The sequence below is a fragment of the Chaetura pelagica genome, unplaced genomic scaffold (assembly GCF_000747805.2).
Source record: "Chaetura pelagica isolate M959 unplaced genomic scaffold, ChaPel_1.0 scaffold69, whole genome shotgun sequence".
In the NCBI taxonomy this organism is placed as follows: Eukaryota; Metazoa; Chordata; class Aves; order Apodiformes; family Apodidae; genus Chaetura; species Chaetura pelagica.
This window is the reverse complement of record NW_009970724.1, coordinates 10,559,332-10,579,694: the sequence shown is the minus strand read 5'-3', so window position 1 is coordinate 10,579,694 and position 20,363 is coordinate 10,559,332. Positions and strand designations below refer to the sequence as shown.

Genomic DNA, 20,363 nt, shown 5'->3' with positions numbered 1-20,363 from the left:
CATTCAATAACTAACAGGCCATAAAAGTTAACCTTCTGTGGAAAAGATATGGAAGACAACTATTGTGTTCAGTGAAGAACTTCATGATTTCTCAGTGCTTATATTTAAGATGTTTCATACTGATGAAGTCTTTGAACTAAAAAGTAGCAGATAACACTGCAACTTACTGACTTACACTTTCGGATTCCTTGTTTAAATCTATGACCTATCATCAGTAACTGAGTTAGCATAATTTTATCATGTTGAGCTTGTTTAAAATAAGATACATAGTCTGTTTTACATCTCAACTTGACCAATACGCATGTGTGAAACCTGCTATTATAAGCAACATTAATTTCTCTTCTAGCTGGATAAGTAGGGAGACTAAAGACTAAATTATCAAGAAGGATAAACCACCAGTGAGAAATACCATGAAGGAAAAGGTCATATGTTTGGGAACACAAAGATTTGCACTGTTGTCTTTCTTCTAATAAAAGAATTTTGTCAATCCTGTCAATAGTAAAATCTTAACTAGAGAAAGAGAAACAAATTCCAAAACTAGGCCTCACAAACTAAAACCAAAATGCCAGAAGAATAATCTATGTTCTACAGAGGTCTCAGATAAAGTACTTGGGTGACTTCTTCCCCTGGCTGTTATGAGTAACTTAGCAAGATCCCACTGGGAAAAGCAGTAGAAGCTATACATGTTAATAATTGTATAGGGAATTGTCTCCTTTGAAGGAGGGAAAATAACTAGCTACTAACAACTGTGCTTTGGAATCTGACAAAGCCCACAACTGGCCTAATATCTTTATAAAGAAAACTGAACATCCCTACAGACACTTATCCTCCCACCTTTGTTATAAAAAATGGACAAAACCCATACAGATTTTCAGATTAGGAAAAAATCATGAAACTAGGACAGAAGATAAAAAAATATTAATACTTAAAAATGTACACAATGAAGGATAGAACCAACCTTCCAGCATTGATAATACTGAGATCAGATCCTGAGCAAATATCTTCCACAACATATGAATTCTCTGAGCAGGATACATTTAAGGATGTATAGTTTGGCTTGCAAACAGTCAGGAAATATGGTGCCTGATATCCTGTTGATAGTTGTATAATATCAGTAACAAGAGCAGTAGAACAAAGGCCAAACACATGAACACCTAGAAAAAAAATAATTAGACTTGTTAACTGTATTATTAAATTAGATTAATTAATTGTTAAAAATACATTCAATGGAATTCTGGTGGTTTGTGTCACTGGACTTGAAATAATTTCACTGGAGAATAAGATGCATTTTTTAAATTAAATATTATTGCAAATGTGAATTCTTTAATGTAAAAAATTAAGATAATTTATACTTGTTTCCTTCCTCTTGATACCTAACATTTAATTTTGATGACTTGATGTCTTCCTACACCTTTTCATAGAAGTGTTCAAGGGCAGGTTAGATGGGGCTCTGAGCAACCTGATCTAGTGGGAGGTGTCCCTGCCCATGCAGGGGGGTTGGAGCTAGATGATCTTTAGAGACCCTTCCAACTCAAAACATTCTATGAGTCTATGAGGAGGAGCTGCCCATTAGATCACTGGTATGAGGACCTATTCTCTTTTTACCACAAGGGACTCATCACCTGGCAATAACTTTGGCTACCCTCACACCTCTGTTATTTCTTGAGCACCAAATCTTTGGACTCAATGAGTCCAAATATTTAAGCCTTTTTGGTAACTAATCAATGTTTCTGTCTGGTTAATAATGAAAATTCGCAAGGCATTTTAAGTAAATGCAGTTGTTTCACAGAAAGAAGGTCATTAAAATGTGAAAGAAACTGCAAATTCAGAATATCAATCAAGAATTAAATTAATGAATCTTTGGGCTTGTGTTTTTTGGTGGTGGAATGGGATGCCATACATGAGAAGCAGAGAGCACAGAGTATTTTTATACATCCTTGATGATGTTGTAATCTACCATCCCCTCTGCTCATTTTGTCACTGCTGCTATTAAGCATCACAGACTGTAGAACCTCCCCTGTCATTACCTCCCTGCTTTCCAGACTATATAAACCTAGTGTATAGTCCTCCTATCATGTTTCTAGTCTGCTTTCCTGCAGGTTGTCTTTGCCAAGGTTGCCCTCTCCAATGAAAATATTTCCGGAACAGAGGAAAAACTAACTGTAAGAAGGGGAATGAAGTCCAGTTGCCTTTTCAGTTTCAGCTTTCACAAATGATAATTAAAACAATTCAACACGTAATCTCTATCATTAGGTTGCCAGATTCTAGCCCTTTCTCAAGAGGTAGCTAAACACATCCCAGAAAAAGAACGTCAAATCTACTGACAGTTTCTGACCAGTTTTTACTGTCATGTTGGATACTGTGTCAGGTGGGTTGAATCCTCATGGTGACAGGCAGAAGACAGTATACACTAAACCATTATAAGGAAGCCAGCTCAAGGTGGGCAGAGAAAGAAAAACAAATTATTCTTTTAGAAACACTGACAATAGTACAGGAGAGGAAATGGAAAACAGGGAGCTTAGGTGCTGCATTACTGAGTATGGAGCTGCTCTGTCACTCCATTTTACAGCTTCTTCTCACATTTTCTGGCAGAAGATCTATGCCAGTGACAACCCTGCACTGCTCTGAAAGGCTGCTTCAGAGAAGGAAACCTGCATGTTGAAAAATAAATGTACATGGACAGTTCTTCTTTGTGACTAATATTTGAAACCCACCAACAAATCTGACAGCTCTTCTAAGAAAAGAATTGAAGTTGCATCCTCCTGCATTAATATTGGCCTCAGTTCCAATCCCATTTCTTCTTTTGGACAGGCAACAGTAGAGAATTCCTTCTCCTATCATTATCTGCAATGAGAAAGGACCCATTAAATTACACATAGCAATTACTCAGAAAACACTGATTGACTTTAAAGGGCTGAAATATAACAATACCACAGCCAGTGTCATCCACTGATGTATTTGCCTTCAAAAGATTTGTATCATTTAGACATTGAGTAATACAACTTAGCCTAAGTGAGAGCAGGCAAAACGGCACTGAAATCAAGGGCAAGTGGTATAGAGTAAATTGTGCTCAGTGGAATCAGGGTCTTGATCAGCTGAAATTTGATGCTTCTACAAGAAAAATGTAAGTCTTGCCTCTAAAATAATCCTGAGCCTCTGCAATATCTTAGTGCTCCTGAGACAGTTTTACCACTCAGTCTTGGCCTCAAGCCTTGCAATCCCTAGCAGCTTCTAATTATGTGGAAGCCTGGTCTTCCGTGGGTTGTTTGTTTTTTTTTTTTTTCTTGTTGTTGTTTTAATTTGGCTTGGGTATTAACCAGATCCACAGCAGCCGAAAAAATTCTGTCCTTATAGTCCCTCTGAACACACTAATGTGATGGTTTGACTCAGGATTGACAACTAAGCAAAACAGATCATGACTAAAGCCCTAGACAGAAGTTTATAACAGAAATAAAGGGAAGAATATAGATGAAAAATTGTGTTACTGACTGGAAAATCCAGTACATTTGTACATTTGCAGTCTCAGCTTTGATTTTTTTTCCTTGCTAAATAGTGCAACAACTTGAAAATCTGTTCAGGGCTTGTAATGAGTTCAGAATAAGGGTGAGGTTAAAACTAATGAGGCAGTTCTCACCACTAAGATATTTATGTTGTATCCATAGACACATTGAAAACTGATGTATGCAATGCACAAATCTACAGTGCAATGAGGTCCTAAAGCATCTGAATTATGCTGCACCTGCTGTAATTAGCAGTGAAGTTTGTGCATGCCAAGACCTTAGTAGAAGTCAGATACTATGGACAAGCTTAGTCTAACTGTTTTTTAGCTAAACATTTAATAAATTGAAATTTCCTTTCTTTGCTAGAAAAACTGGAGTCTTGGGATAATCTGAGTAGATCACCAAAAATAATATAAAATAATTAAATTCTTATTCTAATATTTATATAAGGCTTAAAGAAGGAATTGGGACTGGAATTTGCTTGTCTTCTTCCCTCTACCTTTTTTTTTATTTTTTATTTTTTAAATTTACACTCTTTGACAATATTTAAAATGTGGCTTAATCACATCTGTATTTTGTTGATTCCTGAAATTTTACTGAGACCTGAACTGCAGGCAGAAGCTAGCATATGCTATATAGCTGGAGATCATCTGGTCCTCGCATAGCTCATGCTTTCTTTTCTGTGTTTTACAGGTTTTACAAAATGTGTAATTAATGAAAACATTAATGAAAAGTAAATTATAAAATGGCAAACTCTACAAGATGATAATGGCACAATTGTAATCTTTTTGCATTGAGCTTCATTGCTGTATTTTTCCAAAGAAAAGGGGAAGAAATGGACAAAAAAAACCTGCTAGTTTTTTATTTCAGAAGTGATACTGCATAATACAAAAACTGATATTCTACACCACCCTCAGTACCTTTTATTAAAGGAGGTTGTGTATTTCACACTACCAGAGCCCATTCTCCAATTACTGCAAGCGTCACATTCATGCTCGCACTAATACAAATGAACTACACCTTCCTAAGTCTTGCAGCTTTCAAGCAGTTTTGAAGCTTCAGTTTTTATTTTTTTTTACTGATCTTCTGCTCATGTGTGGTTTTAAGTTCCTCACATGGCATGTTTTGGTTAGTTGTTTGTATTGCTGCTAGGAGAAGGATTCAAGCAAGAATAACATTTTCTTTTGCAAAATTTAATGCAATGCTGAAATGATTCAGCTGTAATCAAAGCCCTTAGTATACGTGGCCATAATGCATATTCATCTCAGTTGAAGGTGTTTGATATCAAACACAGTAAAAAGAGTTCAGATTAAACCAAGACAAAAAACCACCATCCTGGAAAGCAAAGAGAGAACAGCACTTGTTTTTTATGTGGGCATCATATTCTATAGATTTGGTGATTGCACATTGGGTAGTATTATAGGAGGAATGAACTGGTTCAGTTTAATGGAACTCAGAGGAGCTGGCAGCAAAGATACATTTGCAGCAGAACTCAGAGAAGTGCTTAACTGAGATGTGCGATCATTAATGTCAGGAGAGAGGAGACCCTTTCAGAAGGTTGATTCAGCCTTTTGAGAGCATGGTCACCCATTCAAAGTGCATTTCTCTCTCCATTTGCCAAACAGGAGTGGTGTGAGAATAAGGCTCCTGACTGAGCTGCCTAAAATCAGATACAATTATAGAATCATTGAATGTCAGGTTGTAAGGGACCTCAAGTATCAACTGATCCAAACTTTCTAGGTAGGAACACAGGTTACATTAATTTCCTCTAGTATACATATAAAGGTAAATTCTTCAGATTTAATTTTGACTTCACACAGCAATTCCAACAGGGACAATACTCACCTGTATCAGACAATTTTTAGGTGTTTTTTTTTTTCTTAAAATAGCGACCAAAAGGTCATGTTCTGACAGGACATTATTTCTGCTCTGCTGAAATAACCACCTCCCTTTGGGTGAATGATTAAACCAGCCTCCTTTTGCCTGCTTTTAATGACTAACTTGCAATTTAGAGGAGTCCCAGTGTTATTTGAGAAAGTGTAATTATTTTACTGACACAGTCGATATAACTTTTTACTGGAAAAAGCTAGTTCTAACAAAAGTGGCATGTTCAGGGCTGTAAATGAAAGGCTTCAGTTTCCAACAAAATCTCCAATTTTTGGTCTATCTCAGTGTATGGGGATGTCCTGGGTGTAGAAGTTCAAATATTTGCACAGCATAACAGAATCATTAAGGCTATTATCACCCAAATGTAGATGCTGTTTCTTAACATCAATGCCCACAATCAGAATAATGTGAGTAGATGAAGTGCTACAGGGAATTTTTTAAGCAGTGTGTCTCCTTCTATTATTGAATAATAAAAGATGAGTTTAAAATCCTAGGGTAATTGAACTTGCTCTGGCAGGGGATTTGGACAAGGTGGTCTCCAGAGGTCACTCCCAACCCCTACCATTGTGTGATTCTGTGGTTAGCCTGGATGACAGCATAACTGAAACCAAAAGAGCTATTATCTTTATACCAACAGAAACTCTGTTAAAAATCTTTAATAAGTGACAGTGGCATCTCAAACTTACCGTAATTGATGGTCCAGCAAAAACCAGACTAAGCAACATCAAGAAGGGAACAGACTCTTGTGTAGGTTCAATGTATGGCATACTCAGACTCTTATCATAGCAATTAAATCCAGAGTGAACTGGCTTGAAGACATCAGTAAGTTCAAGAAAATAGAGGCTAACAACAGATGATGCCAATATGGGCAACTAGAAGAGAAGAAAGAAAAAATTACTTTTTGGAAATGGAAGATCAATGCTTTTGCAGACAACATGGTCTGTTAATAAAACTCCGTGATGTTCACTATGTACATCTCATTGCTTCTCAGTATATCCATCTTAACATCATTAAATCATTAATTCTCTAGAGTTATGGTACTATTCAGTTGATACCAAATAACAATGTTTTCTACCAAGCTAGTCAAAACACCCAATCTGATCTTCAGTGCACATAATTTAGCCTTTTCATCTATCAATCATTAATAGACAAACTTTGATTATAATTATTTATTTAGTTTTTAAAAGAAAGGAAGTACCAAGACTGCAGTTTCCCATGTGGGACCTTGGAATGGTGCCGTTCATCATCACCCTTTCTGGTCCTTTAGCAACTTTCTGTCATGTATATGACAGTGTTTATATCAAAGCTAATTTGCATTAAGTTTTAAAGTAACAGTTAATAAAAAATAGTATCCAGTGCTTCCGTATAATGTGATAATATAGCATTCTGCCTTCACACATTCCTTTTGTAATTCTATAAAAATAGGAAAGAACTTTGGCAAGACTCAATCTGTTAAGAACCAGGATGACTATGGCTCACAATTTAGTGATTTTACCATTTGCAATTACTTCCAGTAATTTATTTATAGCAAAATTGGCCTCTCTGGGAAGAAATTCACCCCAGCTTTCCACCAGCTCCTGAAAGCACAGATTCAACCAGTAAGCCCCTTTGGAAGGAAGTCTTTCAAGAGAAGGAATAGCATTTTGAAGCCACTGGTTTATAGGTGAACAGCGAGAGCAGGCCTGCCCTCAGCATGGGCATTGGGGCATTCAGAAGTGACCAGCAGCATGCAGTTATCCTCTTACTACATGCTCAGAAATATTTTTTGTTTATTTCCTAGAGTCTTCACTGAACAAGACAACATTAGAACAACTGCTTGCTCCTCCACTGAGATGCAATAACTCCTTCCCTGTGTCTCTACTGCAATGAAGGTACCTATTGATAATGTGCTCCGAACTGCTTATCTGCTTCCTTTTTTTCTTTTTAAGATGCCTATCGTGTTAACTTTTCCTCACTGTTAGCAATAGCTGAAAAGTAAAAGCTTGCAACTCTTAAATAGATTCACTTAGACAAAATCACAAAAAAATAAGACTGTATCACATCTCTTAAGAAAAAACTCCTCTTTTACATCAAGCACCTCACATCATAAGAAATAGGGATTGTCCTCACAAAATTTCAGCCATACTTAGATTACATTATTGTTGCAGTTTTCAGTACTGTCCTGCTTTTGACTGGGATTGAGCTAATTTTCTTCTTAGTAGCTAGAATAGCATTATGTTTTGGATTTAGTATGGGATTCGTATGAGAACAATGATGATAATACACGGATGTTTTTAGTTGTTGCTAAGAAATCAACCACTGCTGATGGGTTTGCTTTGCTTGTGTGAGTAACTTTTGCTTTACCTATTCACCTGTCTTTATCTCAACCCATGAGTTTTTTCACTATTTCTCTTTCAATTTTCTCCCCCATCCCGTTGGGGCTGGGGGTGTGGGATTGAACAGCCATGTGGTGCTTAGTTGCCATCTGGGGTTAAGCCACAACAAGTACACATTTACAAAAATGATTGATTAAAATCAATGTCATTAATTCTATTCTACAATGGAATAAAGAAGTGGAGGTAAAACTGGATAATTATATGTTAGAAAACTTAACAAAACCTTCTATATATGGCAGAGGGACACTGGTTTCTTGTATTAACTGGTCATTTTAAGATTTTTAAACATTGGACTTCTAAATTGCAGATCTCTTTTGTGCATAAAATGTAATCGTGGGTGGTTAAAGGAGGAAGATTCTAGCTAAATTTCACAGACACATTTTTTAATATGAAGGGTTTTATTTGGAAAAACAGCTTAACTTTGATGTGCTGAGGGACAGATTTGAAGAAAGTGTGTTGTATCTTCAAAATGTTCAAGGCAAAATCTGCAAAAGGTGGAGAATGGAGGAATTTTTGCCTTTCTGGTTATCTGTGCTCAAGTTGATTGTATGGTAATGTTGCACAGCATAGGGGCTGTGATGCTGTAGAAAGGGAGGGTGCATTGGCACCACTAAGTGCTATGAGCATTACAAAAATAACACCAGGCATCGAGTAAGTTTCCTCCAGTAGGTAGTGTGTGTTTTTATATATATATACACATACATATATATATATATAACCCAAACATACATGTATATTTACACTCACATACTATATTAACCATGTATGTTTTGTCTAGCACACAACATGCAGAATATGTAATTTATTTCTGAATACACAATATAAATATTATATCATCTGACAAATAATATGTGTGGAATAATGGTATACAATGTACCCAAACTGAGTCCTGCTTCCTGCCCATCACAGGAAGAAGTCCAATTCTTTAGCAGGATGCATTATATACTATTACTCACTTCCTGCTGGATGCAGTTCCTGATTGTCTCTGATGCAAGCATGCACAAGTAATCACCATGGGCTAGGCTCTTTCTAGTCCTTATACAGATGATCAGGGATGAAAGATGACTTCCCTAATATCTTCATACTCTGAATAATGAAGATTGCTGTGGAACTGGGTGCCCTCTACAGCTGACTGCACAGAGACTGAGGAGCAGTTTGGGACAGGGGGCCTCCTGACCTGAAGGCTGGCATGCTGCAAGCTGCCCAGGCGTGCTGGGAGCTCACACTGGGTCTCTGTCACTCTTGTTGGGACACTGAAATTCTGCAGAGCATTTGAATTCATACATATTGCAACTTCACTTCTGCACATCATTTAACTCTTGAACATTTGCAATGTCTTTTATTATTAACTATAGGAAAGTTGTACCTAATGACTTAGCCAGGATCCAGGTCTAAGGGGGCAAAGCATCTGATAACAGGACACAAACCTATTTTATTTGGATGAAAAAGGCAAAGTGCCCATTGCCCTTCTCTTCAGAAATTATGTCCTTTTATCTAGATGTGCCCAAGGCTGCATTTTCTAGAATGGAAACACAGAGCAGGCAGACTCATGGAACACCTTGCATTCAGAGTTTCATCTTCAGTGTGTATTTTTCCATATCTGTAATATCGAAAAAAGGAAAGTCTCTCCTTGAGCAATAGGCTCTGCATTGGCCACAAGTTCCCCTCTACTTTGATTAAGGGCAGGTCACTGTTTTAAATTACAATATTGAACTGTCAACAGTAAGCAATATATGAAGTGATATTTTATTGTGAGACAGTAACATAAAAGATGCAAATAACATTTTTTTTTTAAACTACTGTATGTAAGCTATAATTTTATAGCTAATTGCAAAATCAAGGAATTGTAAGAATTGCATTTTACTGTCTTATGACTTCACTACAGGACTCCCATATTATTTCTGACTTTAATTACCCATTCTGTTAAAAGGAAAGAAATAATTGTAAAGGACTATGAATCCCCAACGTAACTGCTTACAGTACTAATGAATAGGTTTATAGTCAATATGTTATATAAAGTATGTCAGATCCCACACAACTTTTCTTCATGTCTTTTTAAAAATACAAATATAAAATGTGTCTTCTAAAAGTCTAACATTCCCTAAAAAAAAAAAAAAAAAGAAAAAAGAGCACATGTTTCTAAAAATCTTCTAAACAGTATAACTGGTTATTTAATAAATGAATATTAATGGCATGTTCTGCTTAAGGCAGCAGTAGTTCTGTAATTATAGACTTCAGTTCCAAACACCTTGAAAATGTCAAATATAATTAGATGGTAGAATATATATTGTTTTAATTACAAAATGGAATAGGAATTTTTCTGTTCCTAATTAGAATAATAAACCCCCAAGCCTCATTTCACATAACTAATAAGTCCTTATATTCTTAGTCCCTTTGTCATCTAATGGAGAAAGATTTCTGTTTATCTTGTAATTTAAATTTATAAATGTAGAGTCTGATCCAAGTGGTCAAACTCTGTTCACCTTTGAGTCTTAAAATCAGGACCATAATCAGCATAGCTGCTGAAAAGGGTTCAGTTGGGGTTTGCTTATTTAAAAAAAAAATATAAAAATTTTCTTTTGCTCCCAGTATTTTCTCAACCTGTAAGTTAAGAGCCTTTATTAAGCCACAGAATTTTGCTATTAATAATAACTGATGTTATTAATATTTTTATAAATTTTGCTGTATTGAGCTAGGGATTGTCCAAGAATGAGAAAAGAAGATCTCTAGTCCCAAGAGCTCAACAAGGATGTAAATACCTACAGATCTTGTAAAAAGAAAACTAAAAGGTGATAACCTTCTATATGTTAACGCAGTGCAGGCCAAACCAAAAGAGCACTTGGTAGCACAATAACTTCTCTGAACTGATGTGAAATGTAACAAACCTTCCTTTTGGCCCAGAGCCACAACACATATCTTGCACATTGCAGAGAACTGAAAGACGAGATGGTTAAGGAAGGAGTTCAGAGGGGAAGTGAACAGTTTTTCAGGTTGCCCGTCACTCTTATTTTTCAACATGCTGTGGTTGCTCCTGGTGCTGTTTTGGAGTGCTCCTGGTTTACTTGTGAGGATTAAGATTATCCAGGACCAATAGTGTCAGCACCATTTTTTATTGGTCATATGACAAAGCCTATGGTGGTCCTGCCCAAAATCCACAAGTTGGCCACTCATTAACACAAGGCCCAGACTTGCTGGGGCACCTCCAGGTAGATGGAAATGCTTCTGTTAAACTTCCTTATGGTTAGTTTTTCAGGCTTTGAATGCATGAAAAGAGGAACCTATAGAGCTGTATCCCACTAAATACAGTATTGCCATTGCTACTAAAAAGCCACAGATTTTGTACTGAGTTTGCAAGGACTTGGGACTGAGGCTTGTAAGACATGCTTTGTCTATACTTGTCTTGACTTGCCTTGAGCTTTGTTTTTATTTGGCTTAATTGTAAATGCAGTTCTTCTACTGACCTTAGAAGTATGATACATTAATTTTGTATCCATATCTAGCAGTGACAAGTAATTATTCTGTATAAAATGACCTATCTATGACTCTGATAGTGCATCCCAATTTTTTTTAGGAGCAGTACAATGTTAAAGGTGATTCTTCCTCACTCTAGGAACGATTTAGGTTCATTTTATGTTTGTTAATGTGCTTTTACACCTTGCTCTTTCTCTTTTGGTTTGTATTTTCACATTATATTCCAATTTACTAAATCAGTTTAAAATCAGTTTTGACAGCTGCAGTTCTGCATCTTTTTATCTGACCACTGGGTGAGTTGTTTATAGCCTTGAGGTCTCCCATACCAGCATATGCTCCATCTCCTCTCCTATAAATGTAACTCCTCCACATTGCACCCTCTGTAATACAGGAATACAATCTGATACAACAGCAGATGTCTTGCAAATGGGACAGTGGAAGGCCACGCTTCCGCAGGAAAATCTTGTTGGCGTGGATGGAACCCCAAAGAGCACAAGGTTGTTCTCTGGATAGCTCAGCACTGACCTTTGCCTCTGGCCTTCCACCAGGCACACAACACTGAACTGCTTGCTCTTGAGCTAAAATATAGGACCTTTAACTTAACTATTCCACAAGGTTTCCTCAGAGCCCTAAATTTCTTATTCAGGGTGCTTTCCCCTTTGGAGAATTTCCAAATAATCAAAGCTTCACTAAAACCACATTATCTCTCTAAGCATTAAAGGCACATCAGTAGCTATCAGATATTGTTACTTTCTTAAATGACAACCATGGAAAGGGTGAGGTTCAAATAAAGAGAACAAGTGCACACACAGAGTTTCTCTCTTATCTTGAAAGAATATACAATATGCATAGATACGTAAGTCAAAACTCTCTGGGAATCAGTAGCTTCTGTAAATCCCCTTTTTCTAAAACTGTACACTGGTAGACCATATCTACCCTCAGGATAATAACTTCCTAAAATCCATGGGCTTTGTGAGACTTCAATCATGGCATGTCACACACTTAAATGTCTGAACCTGTTTTATAGGTTGCAGTTATGTGATGTCTCTTTGCTTTGCTAAAATGCACTACAGGCATTATCTCTTCTCGTGAACTCCTATCCAGATCCTGGGATGGTGTTCCATTGGACACTCTTCAAATACAGATTACAAAAGTGATCAGCCTGGGCTGTATTTCAGTCAGGCTAAGTATGGGGGGAAATTAAATGCCTCTTTTGTAATTATAGATGAATATTGAAGTCACTGCTCAGTGTGCTGGCCAGAATGACTCGAATGATTCTCCTTGAGACTTGATGCAAATACAAAGGCTGCAGAATTGATTAGTTTTACCTGTCTGTATAAAAGATAGGCAGAAAAGAAACAGTGTATGTGTTAGAGGAAGTCAAGACATGATTAGCCAGATGCACAATGAAGATAGGATAACTAGCCCAACCAGTCAAAAAGTGTTAAGGGATGCCTGATACATTATTTGGATCCTACATATTTTGTAAATAATTTTTAGACTTGGAAGGCCAGGAAATTCTTAGATCCTTAGGTCATTCTGCAACCCTTCAACAGCATGAAATTCCTGAGCATGGCAGCTGCCTCCTGGTGTTTCTCTCATTTTCTGGGAATCAGGGAATCTTAAGTCAAGTAGTCAACTGTATTGCTTCAAAGAGATAGCTAAACAAATGCTATTGATTTCTACTCATGGAAGAAATACCAGACAAGTATGTGGGAGAAGAATGTTCTATTTAATAACTATGTTGTATTAGCACTGCAAGGCTGTGGCATTGTGGAAGATTTTATTAAAATATCATAAATGTCAGTCCTTGTGCCAAAGAATTCATGGTCTAAATGACAAGGTGCAACAGATGGATGAGACAAAAAAGAAGGCTGGGTGGATTGGAGGAGAAAAGGTATTCCAGTTCTTACTCAACTACTAACAGCAATTGCAGCTTTCAGCTGCTCTGGCTCTGGTCCTGTTGTACTTTGCTGTGTGATTCACAAAAGACAGAAGGAGAGAATGGAAGGAGGATAGCTCTCTTTTATCCTGACAAGAATGAATACTGATGTCATGACTAAGATTGAATACCTTCCAGAAATAGGTCAGGAAGAAGAAATGGTATGAGTCGAAATTCTGCCATTTTCTCTTCTTTTGGAGAACGTGTCTCCTGCTTAGCTATGCCAGCACTGTAACCTTCATCCTCAGTGAGACTGCTGTGGGGGGCTGGGAATCAGACCAAGCACAAGCTCAAATGCACTGCAAACTGGGCTGTCATGAGGGCTTTTGAGAGAAAGCTTGGTTGACCTTAAAGTCAGGTTTGTATATATTTTTATGTTCTAAACGTAACTCTTTGAAGCCTCAGATTTATAAGAGAAGGCATTCAGTCTAAGATTTGCATCTGTATAAAAGTTTTTTTTGCTTTTCTCTCTAAAAGGGAGTCTGCTGCTTCTTGTCTGTTTTTGGATGCAGGTTTCATGTGGCCCAAAGCTGTAAAGATCTGCTGTTTTCTCTAGAGACATGATATGATGGTCTTTCTTCTCCTAGATTTAATGCTATTTGATTTAATTTCAACTCACAGTTTAATTTCAAATCCCAGGTGTCAGTGAAATCTATTATCCTACCATTTGGAAAATTAAGTTATCCATTTTCCAGCATTGATTTTAGAGTTTCATTTAATTGTTCAATGACTGTCAGTTAGAGTCTAGCTTGAGAAATACAACAGATATCTTCGTGCAACTCCTCAGGCCTCTTGATCTTTTGCCAAATCTTAAAAGAAAACCTCTTGGTATATTTAAGACCAAAAATAGAGCTACATGAATGATAAATTTCTATTTTCTTCAGAAATCTCAAAGTCATGCTAAATGCACAATAACCCTAGAAGATATTATTTATTTATTTATTTGATAAATATATGTGAGGCAGCAATTACACAGGGAGAAACCAACAAAATAAAAATTGTTGAACAAAATTATTCTTAGGCAGGAATAAGATAATAAACCTTTGAAGATATTTCTATTTAATTGAGCATAAGAGCTTAAATAGAAAGCAAATCCTTAGGCAGAAATTTTGCTGCACAAAAAAATACTATTAATGCATTTCTTTTCTGTGTGACTTCAAATGTAATTGATGGTTCATTATATTAATTATGGTTGCAGTTAGTTATGGTTATTAATTAAATCAATGGTTAGTTATAATCAACTAATGACTACAAACAATGAGATTTAAGATATTGCATGCACTGTTGATTATGAAGCTTCTTTTATGCTCCTGCTGCAAGGTTATGGTAAATCAGTAATAGCAACACTTCAAAGAAAGGTAGTTGTTTTCAGGTCAGAGTGTTACCAAACTTCAGCTACAACTTTCCATAAAACCTCCATCTCTAGGGGACAAAGCTGCCAATCCCTATAAAATAGTACAATCTATTCTACTCTCTAAAACACACTGGTTTCCTTACATACAAAAATAAATTAGAATTTTGTGGTTGCCAGCCCTTCCCCAGTGGCTGTTTTGCCACTTCTGGACTCCTTTCCTACAAACCAGCCTTTAAAATCAGTAAAGATACAATGTAGAGCTCAGCTCCTGTGTATGTAAGGTTTCACAATAGCCTGTTCATTATTCATTTTGGTTGCAGAGTAATAGAATTTTAAAAATTATAGAAGAAAATCACAGAAATGAGTATACATTTTTGAAGAGGGAATAACTTTGAAAAATTAATCTTCTTTAATTTCATATTCAGGCCTCCTTTTACTGTGGGGCACTAGGTCAGAAGGATGGTGCAGGATGGAAAAGGGAGCAGGGCCTTCTTCATTCTCAAACTCTACGCTTGCCAAGCAAGTAGTCAAACACAGAGAGAAATGTAACATGTGGCATTTGCATTTTTCCTCTCAGAAGAGCCTTGCCACGGGCCTGACACCTTTCTTTTTGTTCCCCTTTTCTTCTCATCTGCTAAAAGCTGGTAGTATGCGGATGTATGGCTCTTCTGTAAGCATAGGAGTGATGTGGAAGATGTAACATACCATGATGTCTTGGCCAATGAATTATACAGCTGCCTTGAAAACATAGCAGCCTCCCTAGGCCCATAACATTTTGGGGATGCTGGTTACTAATGTACTGTTATAAACAAATCTGGTATCTATGCTCTGTGAGTCAGCCACATGACCAGGTCAGAGCAATGATCAGACTGTCTCCTTCTTTGCCTTCCCTCAGACATGGTTGATTCTTTTGAGAGAAAAAGCATTGTATTTGGAAAATATTATAGTACTTCCACAAGATGGGGATAATTTAATCTTCTGTAGTTGGGGGATTTTGTTGTGGTGTGTGGTTTTTTGTTGTTGGTTTGTGGTTTTTGTTGGGTTTTTTTGTTTGTTTCCGTTTTGGTTTGTTGGGGTTTTTTTGTTTGTTTGTTTTATCAAGGCTAATTTAAGCGTATCAGAAGACTTATTTAGAGAGAAATGTGACTACACATAGTGTAGTCCTCCTAGACACAGTGGTATAGTTTAACTCTTAACAGTAGATCCAAACATTCTGTCCTTAGGAAGAAAGATTTAGCCCTAAAGCCTACTCTCCCTCTACTTTTATTCTAATCACTGCACTCCTTTGGCTTTTGTGTCTCTTGCAGTCACACCTATAATGATTTGCAGGAGACAAAGTGCATGATTTAAATGTGGTGGGTCCTGCATGGCTGAGTAGATGAAAAAAAATTTCCAGATGTGACTGAGAAGTGACACTGAGCTAACAAGTGATGTGCACACTTGATGTTTCAAATCTACTTTTGTCAGTGTATGTTAGAAACAAGAGGAATTAGAGCACCTGGTGCTGAGACAGTGAATGTCCTCCACATGAACTTATTTAAATGGAAGCTGATGACCTCCTGCCTTTTGCAGCCTGGAGTCCTACAGCGCAAGGTTTTTGTGCTTCCTGCTAGTGAGAATTCCAGCTCCTTTGGGGAAAAACAAAAGCAAGTGGTATTCCACAACCAAAATAAGTGTTTCTGAACAACCCTGGTGTGATTAACTCCTGGCTGTGCTCTCAAAAATGCAGAAAAAGAAGCTACCTGTATCTGTATGCATGCATCATACAAAAGAGTCTAGAGGACAACATAAGGAAAAAAATTAACTGTGCAAGGGACATTGTCTGAAATGTCTCCACTTTTAGTCCCTGGAAGTTAAGCAATCAGAAAAGGAAGGCTATGCCACACTCAATTTAGCTGGTGAACACATGCATCAAGTCACTCGGGTTGACAACACCTGGGCCTTTTGCATTCCCACATATGGGGCACCAGAGGAAGCATCAGTGCCACTGAAGTCAAGGCAAAAGTCATAGCGACTTCTGTGAAACCAGGATTTAAACTAGGGTTTCTAAAATGGGATGTAATGATTGAAGACAGTCTTTTTCCTTCACCAAGAAGAATGTATCTTCTGCCTCTAAAATGTGTGAGCATTTTGCCAGAATAAGAAACTACATATCCCTGGAAGTTTTCCAGATTCGTATTAAAATGCAAGGCATTAATATTTCTTCTGTAAGTTAATATGATGTACTTTGAATATGCTGAAAAGAAAGGCAGTTAACAAAAAGCAAAGCTTGTTCCAGGAATAATAATTTTCAATATCTCCCAGAGGCATGTAGACTTTTTACCCTGAAGATGAATTCCCATGAGACCAGAGGGACTACAAATTTTCATGGCAAGTTTTCTTTCTCAGCTATGAAAAGGAAGCTCAGATGACCTATACACTCTACAGAAATCTAAAATACCACAAGCACAGTTAGGAATAAAACAGGCCAAACTGCCTGGCAGTGCTGATTTACCACTTGCTTCAGGCAAGCATCATGCACAAGGCGATCTAAAACTATTTAGCTCTCAGTAGTGTTTTAAAATACCCTCTAAAACATTCTTATAATACATAGGATAAATCTTAGTTATTTTATGAAACATGAAACTTGAAAATACATAATCAGAAATGTGTTAAGATTATTTCATAATGCTCATTTGTTTGCTCTGATGCTTTTAGAGAATGACCCACCTACATTTTTTAGAAGATCTGTCTCTTAATTTTATTTCCTTTTAATTTCTATGTCTTGCAAAGCTCTAGCCTGATTCTCCCTTAGCTTTTCCTGTGTAAATGAGGAATTGCTCTCATGATAACAATGATCTTAAGAGGGCATAGTGGTTTCATGTTTTAACTCTGTTGTTCAGAAACACTGGTAATTTGCATTATTCTTCAATTCGACTGAAACCAAAATGAGGCCCAGAGTATTTATTCTGAATTTAACCATCAGTTATATCCTATGTAATAATAATTTATCCAGTCCTGAAAGTTGCTGACACCAAACACTTTTTTTTTAAAGTAGTTGGCTATTGTTGGATTGCATTAGGAACTTACCTCCTGTTTACAAAGGAAATCCATGTTACATAGTAATGCCAGTCAATCTCATGGGGTGATCCCTCTACCCCTTACACTTGGAACTTCTAATTTCAATTAAATTTTCTTTGATCAAATCCCTCAATCTTTGGTTCTCCTTGTGCCAATCACAATGGAAGAGTCTAAGCCATCATGCCCTTTTTCTGGAGCTGCTGAAGTGCTGGGTCTAGAAAGGCATTCTCCTTAGTCTGATTAGAATGTGTGTGGCTAAATGCAGGGTGTGTGTGCAAGAGCAACACAATCTAAATGTAGAGTCCTGCACCTGGGGAGGAATAACAACATGCACCAGTACAGATTAGGAGCTGACCTGCTAAAATGTGTATAAATATCTGAAGGGTGGGTGTCAAGAAGGAGAGGCCAATCTCCTTTCAGTTATGCCTTGTGATAGGACAAGGGGCAATGGATGCAAACTAGAACGCAGGAAGTTCCACCTCAACTTCTTTAGTGCAAGGGTTACAGAGCACTTGAATAGGCTGCCTAGAGAGGTTGTGGAGTCTCCTTCTCTGGAGACTTTCAAGACCTGTCTGGATATGTTTCTGTGTGACCTGCCCTAGGTGGTCCTGCTGTAGCAGGGGGGTTAGACTCAATGATCTCCAGAGGTCCCTTCCAACCCCTAATATTCTGTGATTTTGCAAGTATTTCTTTCTAAATATCATATGAATTGTCACCTTCTCACTCAAGTGATTAGAGTGCTCAACTCAGATGTGGGAAACTGTTTCAAATCTTCCTGCTGTGTAATGGGAGAGGGCTGATAACTCACCAGAGAGTTTCTTAATCAATGCTATTGCAGGCAGTTTTTTTTCTCCTGATGTTGCTTTTACTTGTACTGAATACCTGTGTGTTCATCAGTTCAAAGCCTGGGGAGGGCTTAAGTCTGCAGTTCAATAATTAGAACTTGCTTTTGGAGGAGAAGTGCTCACTCAGGCTCTCTGTGTGACTGCATAGCAGAACTGAAAATTCATTAGGCGACTATTCTGTTAAGAGAGAACACTGGCTCCCTCTCAGAGCAGCTGGATGTTGAAGAGATTTCCACCTCTTTTTAGATCTAGCTGTAAATGACTTGCTGAACTTCTTAAGACTCCAGAGTGGAGAACTTGGCTGCTTTGTGTGGGTACTGTAGACAGAACTTAATCTAAGTTCTTCATTGCTCACAGAATCCTTTGCCTTATTCCCTGTAACACCTACAGGGAGCTTCTAGGGGAACTATGAGCATGCAACTAATATTATATAAAGCAATTATTTTGAGCAGCAGCACAAAACACGTGCCTGCTGCACAAAATAGATGCTTATTTCATCCCATCTTGCTGCAGGCCAAAGCACAGCCCACCTAACAGCACAGTTCTGTTGTATCTTGCAGAATCTCTCCATCATCCCCTGCATTAGAGTTATGTTTTTTTTCAGCAGTTTCTCTTCCTGTTTGGCTTCCCAAAGCAACAAAGATAGCACTGAGTGAGGAAATCCCTACCTTTTTTTAGGGGCTTCTTGAACCTTGGCCCCTCCCTCCTATGCAAAGCTAAGGTAAGATACATGGCATGGCAAGAGCCTTCCATCAAAGGGCTTTTCTGGAGCAGGCCTAATTACATTGAAAGGCTGTATGTGATGCTTCCATATAACCAGCCTCCACAAAGCTTTCCAGTTGGTGCTGCTTACTTTGGGTTAGCTCCTGACCACATCCAGGTGCTTAGGGAGCACACAGGACAGTCATTCCACTGTTACTTAAAATCCCTTCTCAACCTCACCCCTTCTACCTCACAGAGAACCTCCAAAGCCCTTCAGGTGCACCTGAAAGAAAACAATTTTTGTTTTCTATTTCAACCAATGTTTATATTTTTATATTTTATATATTATATATATTTTTTATGTTTTTATTTAGCTTACCAGTTATAGCTAATTTACACCATATTTTACTATTAAGTTCTTCACATTATTTTCACAATAGCTCTCTGAGGTAAGTTACACAGTGCCTCAGTGTCATTCCCTGTGAGTGGGGGCACCTGAAACACTGCTTAATCCATGAAACGTTCTTCCCTCCCACTTTCTGCTGTGCCAATAAACAAATGCACATCACAGCATTTTCCTTAAGCATAAACTGTGTCTACTCATGATCTTACAGAAGTACATAAGTGACTGTACTTTCTAGGGGGGGCTAAATGCCCTCAAGTGGCACACGGAGCAGCCAGTGCCTCTGCAACTCCACCTGCTACCAGCTGAGCAGCCATAGCAGGTTTTGCTCTAAGATGTGTTGAGAACCTCATTCCATTTTCAAATCAGACATTTTTAGTTCTGTAAGAGGAAGCACTTAATCCAGGGGTCAGTAAAAACATTCCACCAATTATAATTTTGAGAACACTTCTATTTTCCTAAGCATTCCCTTATGAACACTTCTATTATTATTCTTCTTCTACCAAAGCAATATGAGCAGCGTTTGCCTAGAAGCCAGCCCTTCTTGAAACATGTCTTCCTCCCGAGAGGTCTCTGTGCACACCGGATGATTTGGTTAAACAGCCCTTCCATTTTCTGAGCAATCCTTAGAAATAATTCTCCTTGAAAGGACCGCAAGGAAGAGGTTAATTAACGCCTGCTCCTTATGGGGGCTGCGATGCTCGTTTCGGTAAAGGAAAAGCATCACGTAGGGATTCTGCATCAGACGATGCGGAGACGGTGCCGAGGCGAGCTCCCTCTCCGCGGGTACCGCGGCATTCCCCGCGGAAAGGCTCCGCTCCCCG

General features: G+C 37.8%; 1 protein-coding gene across 1 annotated transcript in view; it reads right to left on the bottom strand.

The window, feature by feature from the left end:
• LOC104396874 (lipid phosphate phosphatase-related protein type 4) overlaps positions 1-20,363 on the bottom strand; it is a 30,063-nt gene that overhangs the window by 9,089 nt on the left and 611 nt on the right. The window contains 3 exon segments of the mRNA XM_010006774.1: positions 959-1,154; positions 2,715-2,844; positions 6,074-6,308. Coding sequence (XP_010005076.1) covers positions 959-1,154; positions 2,715-2,844; positions 6,074-6,308 — 561 coding nt within the window.